The following is a 16,390-nucleotide window of genomic DNA, read 5'->3' as shown; positions in this document are numbered from 1 at the left end:
TCGTTTTAGACAAATAATATTGATTAAAATATCTGTCAGAATCTAATTAGTTTTTTATATTCATTATACTACATTTATTATATATAAATATAATATTTTACCGTATTTATTAAAATATTAAATTAATTTAAAATTATATTTAACTCCTCAATATTTTAAAATAATTAAAATATTTTTTTAGTCACATATCATTTAAAAACTTATATCTCCTTAATATTTTCTCATCCTTATTTCCATTCAATTTTTATGCAAGTCCATTGATTCCTTTGGCTTAGGAGATATATTATATATTATTATTCGTAAAGAAAAACTAATAATTCATGTTTAAATCTATCAAGGTTTATTTCACTTAGATATACTCAAATATGAATTAAATCTAGAAAAAATTATTTTTTTTATCTGTGAAAAATTTTTAATTTAATTTTTTAATAATTCCACACGTTTATATCTTAGTGCTAGACTAGGAATCCTAATTTGTATAAGTTATTGTATATTTTCTCCTCCATTTACTTGTAAATATATTATAGTGACCTGATAGGATTAATTATAAAATAATGTTAAACTAATAAAAATTTACCATTTTAATTTTAAATTTAAAATACTAACAAAAATAATGTAGTGAATAAGAAAATATTAATCTTACATTTGTAATTAAGAATTTTATACAAATTTAATTAAATTGAATTTTTTTTATAAAATTTTTATTTGAAATAAAAAAAATTTTAAAATTTTTTAACATAAATTTTTTTTATCATTTATGAAAATAAAATCATGAATAATTTTATAAAAATTCATTTAAATTCATTTTTTATAAAATTATTAATGTTAAACGAGGCTAAATGATTGACGTTTTCTTAAGCAAGTTTGATTGAGCATACCTGTACAAGATGAGAAATTTTTGGCACAAGAGAAAAATGCCAATAAAATTAGAATTTTCATGCGTTGTCTAATCCCACAACAGAGGCTTTATTTCATGTAGATAGATTGCTCATCATATTGGTGTTTTCTGTGCATAGAAATATTGATATCCTAATTTATTTAATAGAAATATTGATATTTTAATTCATTTAATTATAATTACATATAAACTAGTTATTTGATATCACGTTGTTGTGTGTATTAAAATATTTTATATTACTATTATATAAGATAATATAAGTTATTTTACAAAATAATATAAAATTATTTTATAAAAAAATATATATTTTTTATATGAATTAATTCTGCTCATCGAAAGTAACAAAATATTTTCTCATTTATATTCGGATTTCAAATTTGAAATTATTAATTGATGAAAAATAGATTATAATATTTTATTTTATCTTTTGGGATTTAAAATAATATAAAATAAATTATTGATTAAATATGCAACCTATTGCTATAAAACAAAGAAATAAGTGTAAAGAAAAATTAAAAATTCAATTAATATTCATGATTTTCAATTTTATAGTAAAAAATTTGAAGATCTCACATATTAATCGCGTACAAATTCATGCATAAATAAATTTAATTGCATTAAAAAAATTAAAAATTTTAGTACTTATTATCATATATTATTAATATTAAATAATAGATTTTATTCAAAGAACTATATTATTAGGAAAATAAAGTTTATTAAGCTTAAATAAGGGTGGATGGTGGTGGCAAGAGTAACGGTAGCGGTGGAGGAGAATCATTTGAATTAAAGAATCCCAACATTTGAATAACTTTTGTCCAACTTTTATCTATTCAAAAGGGTTGAGTTGGCTGCTAAGAGTTGTGCAGCCATACATCTCATGCTAATGCGTTGGCTATTTTGTTTTGCTATTCTTCTTCTTTTTATTTGAATTCTTAGTTCAATTGTGAGAGATTTTGACACTTTTCTTAGCTTTCTACTCATGGAAAAATCAGATATTGCTTATATAAAATTTTCAGGCAAGTATAATTTTGCTTGGGAATTCCATTTCCAAATTTATGTTCAAGGAAAAGAATTATAGGGAATTGTGCAGGGCACAAACAGCAAGCCTACGAATCAGATCAAAGCTTTTAAGTGGGAAACAAAGGATGCTCATGTAAAAAGTTGGCTGCTCCAAACAATAGATCCTTCCATTCTTGTCAATCTAAGACCGTACAAAACAGTTAAAGCAATATGGGATTATCTCAAGAAAGTATATGTCAAAATAGTTCAGCCCAACAATTTCAACTTGAATATGAGATGTCAAATTACACATAAGGAAATTTGTTAATCCAGGAGTATTACACATGTTTTATTTCATTATGGACCGAGTATACTAAAATCATATATGTTTCTATTCCTTATACACCTTTAGAAGCCATTATAACTCTTCATCAAACTAATAAAAAAGATCAATTTTTTATAAAACTTAGACCTAAATTTGAGGTTGTCAGATCAAATTTGTTGGTAAGGACTCCTTCTCCATTCTTGGATGATTGTTTGAGTGAACTGCTTAGGGAAGAGCAACATCACATAATGCAAAAGGGCTTAAATGGGGCAAACTTTTTCCCTTAATCTTAATGAATGGGCCAATATTTGAAATGTGTCTTCATTTTTTACCACCTCTGTTGGGATGAGTATAGGTTATGGCATATAAAGTTAGGCCACCCAAGTGATAAGATTCTTTTATCTTTGTTAAAATCTGGTGTATTAAAATATAAATTCCATCTAAAGATGTCAGTTTTGATTATTCTAGTTGCAAAATGGGTAAAAGCAAGACTCTACCTTTTCTTTTTCATGCTACTCATGCATCTCATTGTTTTGATTTAATCCACAGTGATGTTTGGAAAATTTTACCTGTTATTTCTCATGCTTAATATAAATATTTTATAACTTTCATTGACGATCACAACCATTTTACTTGGATTTATTTTTTGCACTGTAAATTTGAAGTTGTCAATGCTTTCCAAAAATTCTTTACTTTAGTAGAAACTCAATATTTCAAAACTATCAAAATTTTATAATTAGATTCTAGTGGAGTATATATATCTCAAAATTTTTAAACTTTCCTTTAAATCAAGGGTATTCTCTCTCAAAAGAGTTGTTAATATACTCCCAGCAAAATGGTGTTGCTGAGCACAAAAATTGCTACCTACTTAATGTGGTGCGATCTTTACTCATTGGATCATTTGTTCCACCAAAATTCTAGGTTGAAGCTTTATCCACTGCTATTCACCTCATAAATCGTCTCCCTTCACTTACACTTAATAATCAAACACCATATTTTTTGCTTCATCAAAATCCACCTAATTATAATCATTTCATCTTTTTGGGTGTGTGTTTTTTATTTTCCTTCCTCCTCAAGAACACACCAAACTTTCTCTACAATCACTAAAATGTGCTTTCCTTGGATATGCACAAAATCAAAAGGTTTTATGTGTTTTGATCATCCAATGAATTTGTATTTCTCGTAATGTTATTTTCTTGATCATCAAAATTTTTACCCTTTTTATATGGTCACTTCCAATGAATTTTATCATCCAAACAACACTTGTGCTCCAATTACACGGTTTCAACTTGATATTTTTTTTATACAAGATGAAGTAGCAATGATGAGCAAAACTAGCAACTTGTGGTTCATCCCTCTTTACCTTACGCCCCTAAAATTCGTATTTTTTCTAAGTTTTCTCTACCCCCGGCCCCTGACATTGCACCTTTGCCACTCAGACGGTTTGTTTGCAACTCAAAAGCCCTAGACAGGTCTGGTTATTCTCTTGATAGATTTGATAATCACACATCCATGGTTACTAATTTTTCCTCTATTACCATACCTAAATCGTACTCAGAAGCTGTCAAATATAATTGTTATAAGTAGGCCATTGAAGAGGAATTTGGTGCTCTCAAAGTAAATCATACTTGGCAACTTGAACCATGCCCACCGGATATTACTCTTATTTGTTGTAAATGAGTTTTTACTGTTAAACTAAAAGCTGATGGATCATTTGACCGTTGTAAAGCTCACTTGGTAGCTATTGAAAATCGATAAGAATATGGGATTGACTATGAGGAAACATTTGCCTCCAGTTGCTAAAATGACTACGGTTCGCACAATCGTAGCTATTGTAGCCTCTCAATACTGGCCTATTCATCAAATGGATGTTAAAATTACATTTTTTTTATAGGGATCTTAAAGAGAATGTTTATATGCATCCACCACTGGATTTGCAAACTGGTCCTAATGAGGTATGTCATCTAAAATGCTCTTTATATGGGCTAAAACAAGCTTCTCGTGCTTGGTTTGTTGATTTATCATTCCAACAAAATTAGTATGATCCTTCATTGCTTTTGCACAAGACTTCTCAGGGGATAGTTTTGTTACTTGTGTATATGGAATCACTGGTAGTGACAACGGCTATCTTAAGGAACTCAAAGCATATTTACTTGCTTCTTTCCATATGAAAGATTTGGAGTTTCTTACTTATTTTTTGGGACTTGAAGTTTACAGAAGCAACAAAGGCATTTTTGTTAATCAACACAAGTACATCACTGACATAATCCAATTAGCAGGATAACAAAATATTATACCTCTCAATACTCCTATGGAAACCAATGTCAAATTTCACAACGAGAGTGAAATTTTTCTAGACCCCACCTGTAACACCCCTTACCCTATCAAAGAGTAGACAGAGCAAGGAATGTCACAAACTATACCGCTTTATAATTCAAATTCATGCATGAATAAATGAGTAGATGTTATTTCCTACACCTTTCTAAGCTTACCTTTGATTTTCAAGCTTGGTGTATATGGAACCCTAAACTTTTCTTCTTCAATTCCTTCAATATATGGCTGTTCCTTTAGCTCTTGGTCTTAGGATAAATTTTGGTTAAAGGAAGAAGTTGATTTGGTGAAGTTTGGCTTGGCTTTGGTGGAAGAAAAACAAAACAAATTCTTGGTTCTTCAATGGTGAGCTACGGCAACATGAATGAAAGAAAGAAGGCAATCCCTTTTTAACTTGCTTTGTCATTTCTTCTTTCCTTACTTAGGTGACATATGGAAAGTAAATATGAATTTTATGTTTTAACTTTCCATATTTATACTTTGACCTACTAAACTCTTTACCATGTTTCAATTTAGTTTTTAAACTTTCAATAATCATAGATTGACCTACTAAACTATACATATAGCCGTTAGACGCCCTTTTCACTTAAGCAAGCATGACGGATCTAAACAAGCACCTCAAGCAAGCACGTCGGGAAACCCTAAGCACCTCCCGAAAGTGACTCGTTCCCGACTCGCTAATCACACTGTCTGCTTTATTTCTGGATATGTCCGTTTCTTTTATTAAGTTTTCTCTGATTCAGTTATTAGCAGATTAGAGTTAAGCTAGCACCTTCCCTAATGCCCCTTACTCTAGGAATGAAATAGCCTAACGATGGCACTACTCTACCTATGGGTTTGAGGATGTTACACCACCCTATATCAATGCCTAGTTGGGAGCCTAGTTTACTTGATGATTACAATACCTGATATATCTTTTGTTGTTAATTTGATGAGTCGGTTCATGGCATCCCCAAGGCACTTACATATGGTTGATGTAAAACGCATTATACGGTATCTTTATAGTACTCCCCACTGTGGTCTTTTTTTCCAGCTAGTTCTTCTCTTAGTCTTGTTACTTATAGTGACTAGGATTGGGCGAGATGTCTGGATACTCGTCATTCTACAGTAGGATGATATGTATACTTAGGCAAGACTTTGATCTCCTAGAAATGTAAGCAACAAGATAGAGTTTTCAAGTCTTCAACTAAAGCAGAATATCAGACCATGTCCACAACATGTTTGGAAATTACATGGTTATATGGTTTGCTTTCCGAATTGGGTTATACACAATCTGATCCTATGCCTCTCCATACTGATAATACTAGTGCTATTCAGATTGTCGCAAATCCTATCTACTATGAGCGTACCAGACACATTGAAATCGATTGCCATTTAATCCTAAAATCTTTTGATAATGGCTTTATTACTGATAGCGGTTGTCAAAGCCGTAAAAAATAAACATATTATCAATCAACAAAATAATTTATAGATAGTGGCAATAGGGTCGAACCACAAGGATTTGACACTAAAGATCTTCCTAATTATGACTTGGACAAGTAAAATAAAAAATAAATAAAAAGAGGGGGGTTTGTTTTGATGATTAAAACTAAATAGCAAGAAAAAACAATAATTTAAAAAGATGAGTAAATCAATGGGAGAAAAGCTCTAGTTGAAGTATGGATCTATTTCAGTTGTTTAGAATTGATAATTGATAATTGATTCTTTGATACTCATATTTATTTCAATAAATTAGTTTAGGTTATGAAAGACGCTTTTCACAACCAAATTCCTCCTTAGTTTTAGTTTGACTAGGAAACGTTCGCTAATCAAACACTAGTTAACAAGTTGCCAAGGAACGTCCTTGGGATTTTTTACTTTTCAACTGTTAACTGCATTAAGATTTAGAGAAACCTAATTCTCACCTTGCCAACCGCGTGGTCAAGTTTAGATTATGCAACCAAGTGTGCTTGTGTTCAAACAATCTAAGCAATTACGGACCTAAATTATTTAAACTAACAATTTATCACTTATGCAATTAAAAGCAACATGCCTTAATTGATTCTAATAGCAAAGCAATAATAGCATGAAGAACAAGTCGCATAAATATTGAAAAACAGAAGCTTAACAATGGAGTTTTAAATCTCCCAATTCATCGCAAAACTGAAATTTCCCAACTTCAACTAGAAAAGAAGGTGTTTAGCCACTCATGGTGGACAAAAATACACAAAAAGAGAAAGAAGAAAGGAAGAAAGGAGACCGCTACATTGCTGCTGAAGTTCTGCAGAATTTTCGACGCCCCTGGTGGTTTGTGACTGTCTCCTTTTATAGGTGAAGAGTCCTAGTCCAATTAGGATTTGGAATCCTAATTTGACTTAGTCTTTTGTAGTCTTTTATTCCTTCTTTGCTTTTATATTTAATCATGAATAAATCTTCTTCTTGGAGAAAGTCTTTCTTGGGAGTGACTCTTGGAGATATCATATGATTGGTCTTGTGGTGTTTGAAATAGAATAGGACACCAACACTTTTGAAATTCTAATTTTTCCTTTTTCCCGTGCTGCTATCCTTGTCTGCGTCAGTTTGATTTGGGCAGTTGATTTGCCCAAATCGCTTGCCCAGATCATTTCTGCAAGTCAGTCCCAGTTTCCTGCTTCAGCTTCCTGCGAGTGATTTGGCCAAATCACTTCGACCCAATTAATTTTTCAGCTTTTTCTATAATTTTTCTCCAAGTTTTTCAGTTTTCTCATTTTCTATAAAAATATCATAAAAACATGAATTAAACTAGAAAAATGTGTAATTAAACAGTAATAAAGATAATAAAAATGTGGCTAAATTATGCTTGATCAATTACTCTTCCACACATTTCTACAAATCAATAGATTGTAGATATTCTCACCAAGCCTCTCCCAACTGCTAGACATCAATTTTTTTATAAACAAGTTAATGCTGCTTAAATCGCCAGCATCAATTTGAGGGGGGTGTCAAGACCGGCTGTCAAGTTTATAATCATTGTAAATATATGATTTTCATTTAATAGGATTTGTTGTAGTCAGGAAACTGATTTGCTATCTAATTTAGGGAGATTGATTTGCTGTAATTAAGAGATATTATATTGTACCATTAATATATAGAGAGAGAGAATAGAAGCCAAAGGACACACAAATTTACTATAAAATATTCTTGTTTTGTTAATTCATAATCTGTTTTACTTTACTTACCTCTCCAATAGATTCCTTAGTAAACATGATAAAATTGTTTGGTATAAAGAGGTCCATATCTTAACGCGCCTTTTAGAGATTGATATACCTTGAATACCTAAAGATTTAATTTGATGAGAGAGAATCTCCATGCATATTAGATAAAGAAAAAGGGATGAGGGGTCTCCTTGAAGAAGGCCTCCGGTTAGTTTGATGAACCCCCTTTTATGTCTATTAATTTGTTGAGAGTAAGACACTGTGGTAACATATTCCATAATCCACCTAATCCAAAGATTTGAGAAACTTGAGCATGTAAGTATATGACAAAGATAGTCACATTCCATGCTGTCATACACTTTGTTAATATTTTTTTTTTCAGGCCCATTTCAAAATTTTTCCCAATACGTCTATTCTTGAGGTGGTGGAGAACTTTATGGCGCAAGAAAATATTGTTGGAAGCAATACACTTAGCGATTCTCTTTTAGGTTCATCTTGGGATCCTTTTTATCAAGTTGGGAGAGTTTGACTTTTGTTATGTATGCATTTGGCCTTGCTTCTTCTTTGCATCTCTACCCTAAAACAGAAGCTATTTAGAATAATTGACTTAGTCTGTAAATCTAAGATTATAGTTGTTTGGCTAAATCCAATAAGTTAGTTTTAAATTATTTTGTTAAGATTTTTAAGTTTAAAATTTAAAATTATTTACGTCATCATTTGAACTTTTAATACATTTTAATGTATAAATACTAGCAGATTAATAAAATTAGTAGATCATTTTCAGTCTCATTCACACTCTTATTCTCCTCTCCTCTCAAAAAACCAACAATAAGTATCAGAGCTAAATTCTTGAAAGACTTTTGAGGTTAACCAATTCAAATTCACAACCATTTTTCATATTCACAACCAATTCCAGAAATGGAAATAAAATTGAATCAATCAATGCCAGTAGCCCTAGTATTTGATGGAATCAACTATCAAACATGGGCTGTGAGAATGAAAATTCATCTCAATACATACGATCTTTGGGGTGCAATTGAAGAAGAATATGAAGTTCCTGATCTTCCTACAAATCCAACAATAAATCAAATAAAAATTCAAAAGGAGAAAAAAACAAAATAGGCCAAAGCTATGGCTTGCTTGTATGCTGATGTTTCTCCCAACATATTCACAAGAATCATGAACATGACTTCAGCAAAAACCATATGGGACTATCTCAAAGGAGAATACCAAGATGATGAACTGAGTGAAGAATATGCATGCATTAAACCTGATCAGAGAATTTAAAATGAAAATGAAAGTGAAAATGAAAGAGTCTGAACTAATAAAACAATACACCGACATGTTGTTTAGCCTTGCTAACAAAGTGAGGCTACTAAGTAAGAATTTTCATTATCAAAGAATTATTGAAAAAGTACTTTTCACAATTCCTAAGAGATATGAATCTACTATATCTTCTCTAGTAAAGATTTGTCGAGTATTCCTTTGGTAGAATTAATTAATGTTTTACAAGCTCAAGAACAGAGAGAAAACTCATGAGGCAAGAAAGAATTGTTGAAGGAACTTTGCATGTACAAATAAAGTATAATGGTGGAAAGAAAAATAAAAATAATAAAAATAAATATTATCTACCGTGTACAAATTGTAAAAAGACCAATTATTCATAATACAAGTGTTGGTAGAGGCCAGATGTAAAATGTAGCAAATGCAGTCAAATGGATCATTACACAATTGTGTATAAATCATCACAGTAAGTCAAGGTTATTGCAAATCAACATATGGAGAAGGTAGAAGAGCTATTTTAAAACTATTATAAATAAAATTCACTTGTTTACTGTATATAACAATATAATTTAAAAGAAAGTTTATTTTATATATAATAAAAGCATAATTTTATTCGCGCTGTCAAAAAATAATTAAACTGTTATGTTAAAATGAAATGGTTTTTAAAAATATATAAGACTACGATTTACAGCCTGTCGTCTTAAACCTGTTTTTGTAGCAGTGTTCCGCTAGATTATTTATTCCAATTATGGTAGATCACAACCCAGTGAGAAAGAGAAGATTTGGGATGGGTACTTTGATTCTCATGAGGGATGGCGTATGGTAAGGGTGGATTGGTGATGTTTTCAAAAATGGTTTTTCTATTGGGGTCTAGATGGCTTTAGGGTGGAGATTGAAAACTCGATGATGGCTTCTGGTCATGGTGTTGATGTAGGGGTGAGCGTGATAATCAAATCATTGTTTGGAAACTAAGACGGAGAGATTTTGAGGGAGGAATAGGGTCTAGCGTCCCTAGTTTTATGGGGTTGGCTTTTAGCCAAAGAGAAACAGAGCAAGGGAAAAATCTTGGTCAATAGAAGGGTCTTTTTTTTTTTTTTGGCAATCCTTACAGTAATGTCCTATAATGCCATAGAGGTAACAAAAATCTGGGAACTTTTCAAATTCAGGTTCACCATCATGTTTCTGACATTGGAAGCATGGTTTGATAGGTTAATGTAATGGAATAGATGCTCTTATATGAAGAAACATTAAGAACCGTGAAATCTACTTCAAGGAAAAAGCCAACATAGCTCCTAATCAATTTTGCATTGTCATTGCTCCGTAAAGACAGTGTGAACCACTATTTCATTACAAGATAATTTTTAGTATGTAATGTGAACCACTATTTAATTAAGTCATTACTATTTTTTATTTTTATTTCTAACTATTAATAATTGTTACACCCTTCATGAGATTATGGGATAAAAAAGTAAAAAAAAAAAAAAAGGAAAATAATGAAAATCATCCAAAATATTTAAAGTAATTCTATTTCTTGTATTCCTTGTAGTTAAGAAAATGGCAAAGGTGGTGGTTTACGCCCTTGTAGCCATCGCCTTTGTTGCACTAATCGTCCTTTCTCCTACCAACACGTACAGCAGTCATAATCAGCATGGCGTCCATGCCTTGAGTCGTCGCCTTGGATACAAACTTCCAATTTCAAATCTCGACCCAATAGTTAGAAAACTGCAAAGAGTTTCTGAAGAAACAGGGTTGGTGGAAGAGAACAATAGTATTAACTTGGAAAGGATTTCAGTCGATGTTTCTGATGCAGAGGTTCCAAATGAATATTTTAGTAATGATGGAAAGCTAAACATCACCCGGAGGTTGATTTTTCTGTTTTCATTAATAGATAATGCTCCTAAGGATGGCAAGGCTAGTTTTGAGGAGTTTCAAATATGGAATAGAGAACAAACAATGGATACTTTGACTTACAGGACCCAACAAGCATTAGATTTACATGATAAGAATAAAGATGGTGAAATTAGTTTTAGTGAATTTTTGCCTCAATTTTCCAAGGAAGAAATAGGTAAATTCTTCTTTTTTTTTTTTTTTTTTTTCTTGAAAAGAAAAGATGACCAATAATAAATTTTTTTAACCAAAATTTATGTTAGAAAAATAATAGTTTATGTTAAACAGAACAAAATGCCATGTTCAATGGTGGAGCTGGGTGGTGGATGGAGCAATTTCGAAATGCAGATATTGACAAAAATAACATCCTCAACTTTGCTGAGTTCAATAAGTAAATAGTTAAATTTTATTTTCTTTTTATGGAAAACTTATGATTATTCACAAATTCTTCAACATCTTATCATTAAAAGATCTAACGTTTGTGCAGCTTCTTATATCCTGAAGATAGCAACAATGAAGAAATCCAAAAATGGTTAATTAGAGAAAGACTACGGTACGTTAACATGCTACTGCTTTCATGCATCCTACAAAATCTTTCATAATCAATTGAATATGCAGGATGATGGATGATGATCGTGATGGGAAACTCAATCTTGCAGAGTTCTCTTTACATGTTTATGGGATTTTCAAAGTTTATGCAGAGATTGAAAGTAGAAGAGTTGCTCTTGTAAGTGCAGAAAGAAAATTTGAAGAACTTGACACAAATAAAGATCAGTATGTCTCATAATTTCTTTTTTCTTCTTAAAATTTTTATTATAAAATCCATATTTATAATAATAATATCATTTAATTGCTATTTATCAGGTTCTTAGATGTGAAGGAATTAATTCCTGTTCTTAACTATATTAAGCCTGGAGAATTATTCTATGCCAAATTTTATGCAAGTCATATGATCCAACAGGTATATTACTTCTTCTTTTTTTTTTCTTTTTGATTCAACAACAAATGAAGTAAAAATTTATTAATATTCTCTTTTTTTTTTTTTTAAATTTTGTGATTCAGGCAGATGATAATGAAGATGGTTATTTAACACTTGAAGAGATGATCAATCATGAAGATTTATTCTATAACATTGTGTATGGCAATAGCATTGAAAGATATAAAGATGTTGATGAAGAACTTTAGATCAAATGCCAACAATTTCTTTGAAAAGAGATTTAGACATGCAACTAAAAGCAAAATTTATATACTTTTGAAGAAGCAAATAGGTCAGGAGAGAACTATGAAATAATTAAGCATTTTTGTATTTTTTCCATTAAAAAAAAAAAGAGTTCTCTTAGTTCACAAAGATTCAATTTAGTGATTACATTAGATCCTAAATTTTTATGCTAAATTTCTTGAAAGTGAGTTTAGAATTCAAAGTTTTTATGCTAAATTTCTTGAATAAACCGACCGAATAACAATTTTAAGTATGCAAGAATAATATAAAAATAAAAAATAAAAAGATTATTAAGTTTAGTTTGATCTTATAATTCATGCGAATTAAGTTTAAAAATAATTTTAATTTGAATTTTTCTTTCTCAAAATAAATAAAATCTATCAAAATAACTAAAATGCACAAAAGATTCATGAATTAGCATAACCCAATCCAAAAAACTATGCAACAATATATGCTAAATATGTAAAATTTATATCCTAACACAAAATTTTAAATTTGTTGCTATTATATCCGATCACTAAAATAATTTATCTTAGACATAATAAAATTATAAAAACTTTATATTTAATCATGATTATAACTAGAAATTTTAATTTTCTACCGACCTTTTAAATTTTTTACAATTGTAGTCGACCCTTAAAATAATTTTGACTATTTTTAAATTAGCATATGTTTCATATCGTATGTTAATTATTTACTATTTTTAAATGGTAGTTAAATTTGTGTAAATAATTCCTTAACTCTAACTACCCTTATATACTAAAATCATTTAATTCTTATTATTTTAATTCTTAATTTAAAATCTAAAACATCTCCATTTTGAATGAATTCTTAAATATATAGGGATTTCAGATTTTTAAATTAGGGATTAGTATAATAAAAATTAGTTGTTTTTAGATTATATGAATAATTAAAATTAAGCAATTTAACTAATATTTAAAAAAGGTGAATAAATAATAACCGTCATGATATATACACCAATTGAAATTTAATAAAATTACTATAAGGGTTTGGCTACAATTTTAAAAAAATTAAAAATTTGGAGTATAAAATCAAAACTTTTTATTATAATTGTGATTAATTGTAAAGTTTTAAATTTTTACATTCAATTGGATAAAAAATGTTAGGAATCAGCCTTTTGTATCTTGCAGCCAACTGCGTTATCACTAAAAAAAAATTAAATTTACAAATGAATAAATTAAATTATAAAATTTTATTTATAATTTAATTTATAACAAATCACAAACTTTTATCTTTTTCAAACTTCTTTTATAAATTTTTTTCAAACGAACAATAAATCATTTATATTACAAAGGGATGATCATAGAAAGAATGTCCATTTGTATCACAAATGGATTTGATATCTGTTTGTATTATTTATTGGCATATTTTCTTTTATTTAAAAACGAAATTTCACATAGAAATGAAGAATTCGTTTATAAATCTATTTGTAATATTAAAAAAAATAGTATGTTTGTATGGCCGTTTAAGATACAAATGGCTTATTTGTTTATAAATCTAATAATGATAGAAATAGCTAATCAATCTCTAAAATCTATTTACAATGTAAATGACTTAACCATTTATGAATTTATTAACGATACTAATGACTAATTTATTTCTAAATATGTTTGTGATTCAGACGGCTAATCTGTTTGTAAATTCATTTAAAATATAAATAGTTAATCCATTTTTAATTTCGTTTGTGATTCAAAGGATCAGTCCGTTTGTACTAATTTATTTATGGATGTTATTTGCTGAACCACACATGACTTAGTCTATTTGTAAATGTAGTAGAATATTTGTTTGCAAATTTAGTTATAAATCTATAAATAAACTTTCAATTTGCATTTCTATTTGTAATTTCCATATCACTAATTCAAAAAAATTATAAATATTACAGAACTAACCTATTAAATGCATAGTATACCAATCAATCATAAATCCAATGGATACAATTACAATAAATAAAAAATTCTTTGAACTTAAAATTGAACATAAATAATCTAATACAATCATAAATTAAAAATATAATTAAAAGTATTTTTTTAGTAAAATTTAAAATAAATAGAATCTCAAAATACATATAAAAAGATAGTTTATAAATAATCAATAAAGATCCTTATATCTTCATACGATCCATTTTCATCGAAAACATGTGGGAAAGCACCTGGAAAGATCGAAATGTGATAATAATAAATGAGAATACACAAATAATAAAAATATAAGCATATATTACTTAATACACTATTTATATTCCAATAGTAATGCAAAGATCAATTAATATTGAAAATTTGGAATGCAACTCAAGTTTAAATATAAGATTATTTAAAAAAATAATAACTCAATAATAGTAGCAAAACAGAGGATATAATTGTAAAATACTTTATTTGAAATTGAAATTTATAATGTATTGATTTTATTATATTCATATAAATTCAAAAATAAAGCAAGATCCAGGACACAATAATTCCATAGCAAAATTACAGTCTACGAAGCACCACAATAAAAGCCACAAAGAGGAATCCCAACCGATATTTTGCTATTTGTAATTGTAATAAGTGAATATGCAAAAAAAAAAAAAAAAAATCTTCTTGATGTAAGAAAAAAGTGATTGGTATGTGATGCGTATGGGATGGGCCATAATATGGGTCCGAACATTATCCCCAAGTGGCAAAAAATATTTTGGCCATAATATCGGTCCAAACATGATCACTAAGTGGCAAAAAGTATTTTGGTCATAACTTTTACTATGAATATCAGAATCATTATTAAGACTCCAATTCATAAAACTTGTTCGGAAATCTACGCTTTTTATTTACCTTTAGCTATATAATAGCCCGTCATGAAATCTAAAAATGCTGTTTAGGACTTCAAAATGACTTCATAAATTTTTTGTCAATATTTTTTGAATTTTTATATACGCCTATTTAAGGCAAATGTCATATTTTTGTTAGACAACTTATTTTTTTATTGATAATACATACTTTTCTCTAAATTTATCTAGAATTTATTTTTTAAACACTTTTATTTTTTATTGATAATACAGATTTTTCTCTAAATTTATCTAGAATTTATTTCTTAAACGCTTTTACACTGTATCAGTCCAATCAAATATTAGTATTGCCTAGAACTACAAAGTTCAAACTTTGAATGATCTAACTCACTAACATGTCATAATTTACTCTTTTTTGTTAAATCAAAAGTAAAATAATAAAATGAGACTAAGGTGTAAACATGGCGAGATGATTTGACGACCGGATAGATTTAAACCCGATTTGGCGAAGTGGACGACCAAACAAGGTATAAACCTGATGGATGATCAAACGAAATATAAAAGGATATGATTACCAAGAAACTTGATGTATTTTGAATTGTGGATTTTATTTAATTTATTTTAATTAATTTTCTTTTATTTAAACTATTGTTCAATAAATTAATGTTTTTAAATACCTTTGTGATGTTTGAATGAATTTATGGAGAGATTAATACTGAGAGAACTTTTAAAAATTGAAAATAAATTGAATATTTCAGGAATATTATTCATATTCAAGTGAAATAAAGATATTTTAATATTTAATATTAATTGATTTGATTTCATATTTTCAATCGTTTGCCCACTTTGTAATATAAATAATGATTAGATTTATATATTTTGAGGCATTTATCAAATTTGATAATATTAATATCAAAATAATATATTATATTATTATTTGATGAATCCGCAAATTCACCACTTTCTCTTATTAATTTTCATAATTTTAATATGATTTTAATATAAATAATTAATTTTTACTTAAAATTTAATTTTGAATAAATTTTTAAATAAAAAATAAAAAATAAAAAAAATACTAAAATTGGAAGGTTTTTTGTCTGATGGTTATAATTTTGTCCAAAGCAATGGATAGATTTCAGAATTCGAATTTGCCGGCTATAGTCCCAATTTTTTTAACTGTACAAATATCAAATCAGTTTGAGATTAAAACAAAACATAAAAATAGTAAAATTTATTTTAAATTATGAAATATTTATTCTTTTTATCAGAAAAAAAGGCTATATAGAGACTATCCAAGAATTAATCTAGACCTCATATTTTTTTCTCTTTTTTCCTTTTTTAAATTCTGCCACTTTCTTTTTCTTTTATTTTCTTTTAATTTTTGTAATTTTATTATAGTTATTAGAAGTTAAATATTCTTTTCAGTTGGAGGTTAATTAAAATTCAAATTTATTTAAATTGTGAGCTTATGATCTTAACTTTTCTTAATCTTATTTGT

At 28.5% G+C, this 16,390-nt stretch overlaps 1 protein-coding gene across 1 annotated transcript; it reads left to right on the top strand.

Annotated features, from left to right (window-relative positions):
- Nucleotides 1-10,564: 10,564 nt before the first annotated feature.
- On the top strand, nucleotides 10,565-12,082 carry LOC110615447 (45 kDa calcium-binding protein). Its single transcript, XM_021757287.1, has 6 exons — nucleotides 10,565-11,075; nucleotides 11,186-11,288; nucleotides 11,385-11,450; nucleotides 11,516-11,671; nucleotides 11,762-11,858; nucleotides 11,960-12,082. The coding sequence occupies exons 1-6, from the start codon at nucleotides 10,565-10,567 to the stop codon at nucleotides 12,080-12,082; spliced, it is 1,056 nt and encodes a 351-aa protein (XP_021612979.1).
- Nucleotides 12,083-16,390: the final 4,308 nt, after the last annotated feature.

This window comes from Manihot esculenta, chromosome 5, assembly GCF_001659605.2.
Source record: "Manihot esculenta cultivar AM560-2 chromosome 5, M.esculenta_v8, whole genome shotgun sequence".
Lineage (NCBI taxonomy): Eukaryota > Viridiplantae > Streptophyta > Magnoliopsida > Malpighiales > Euphorbiaceae > Manihot > Manihot esculenta.
This window is presented reverse-complemented; position numbering and strand designations above follow the sequence as displayed.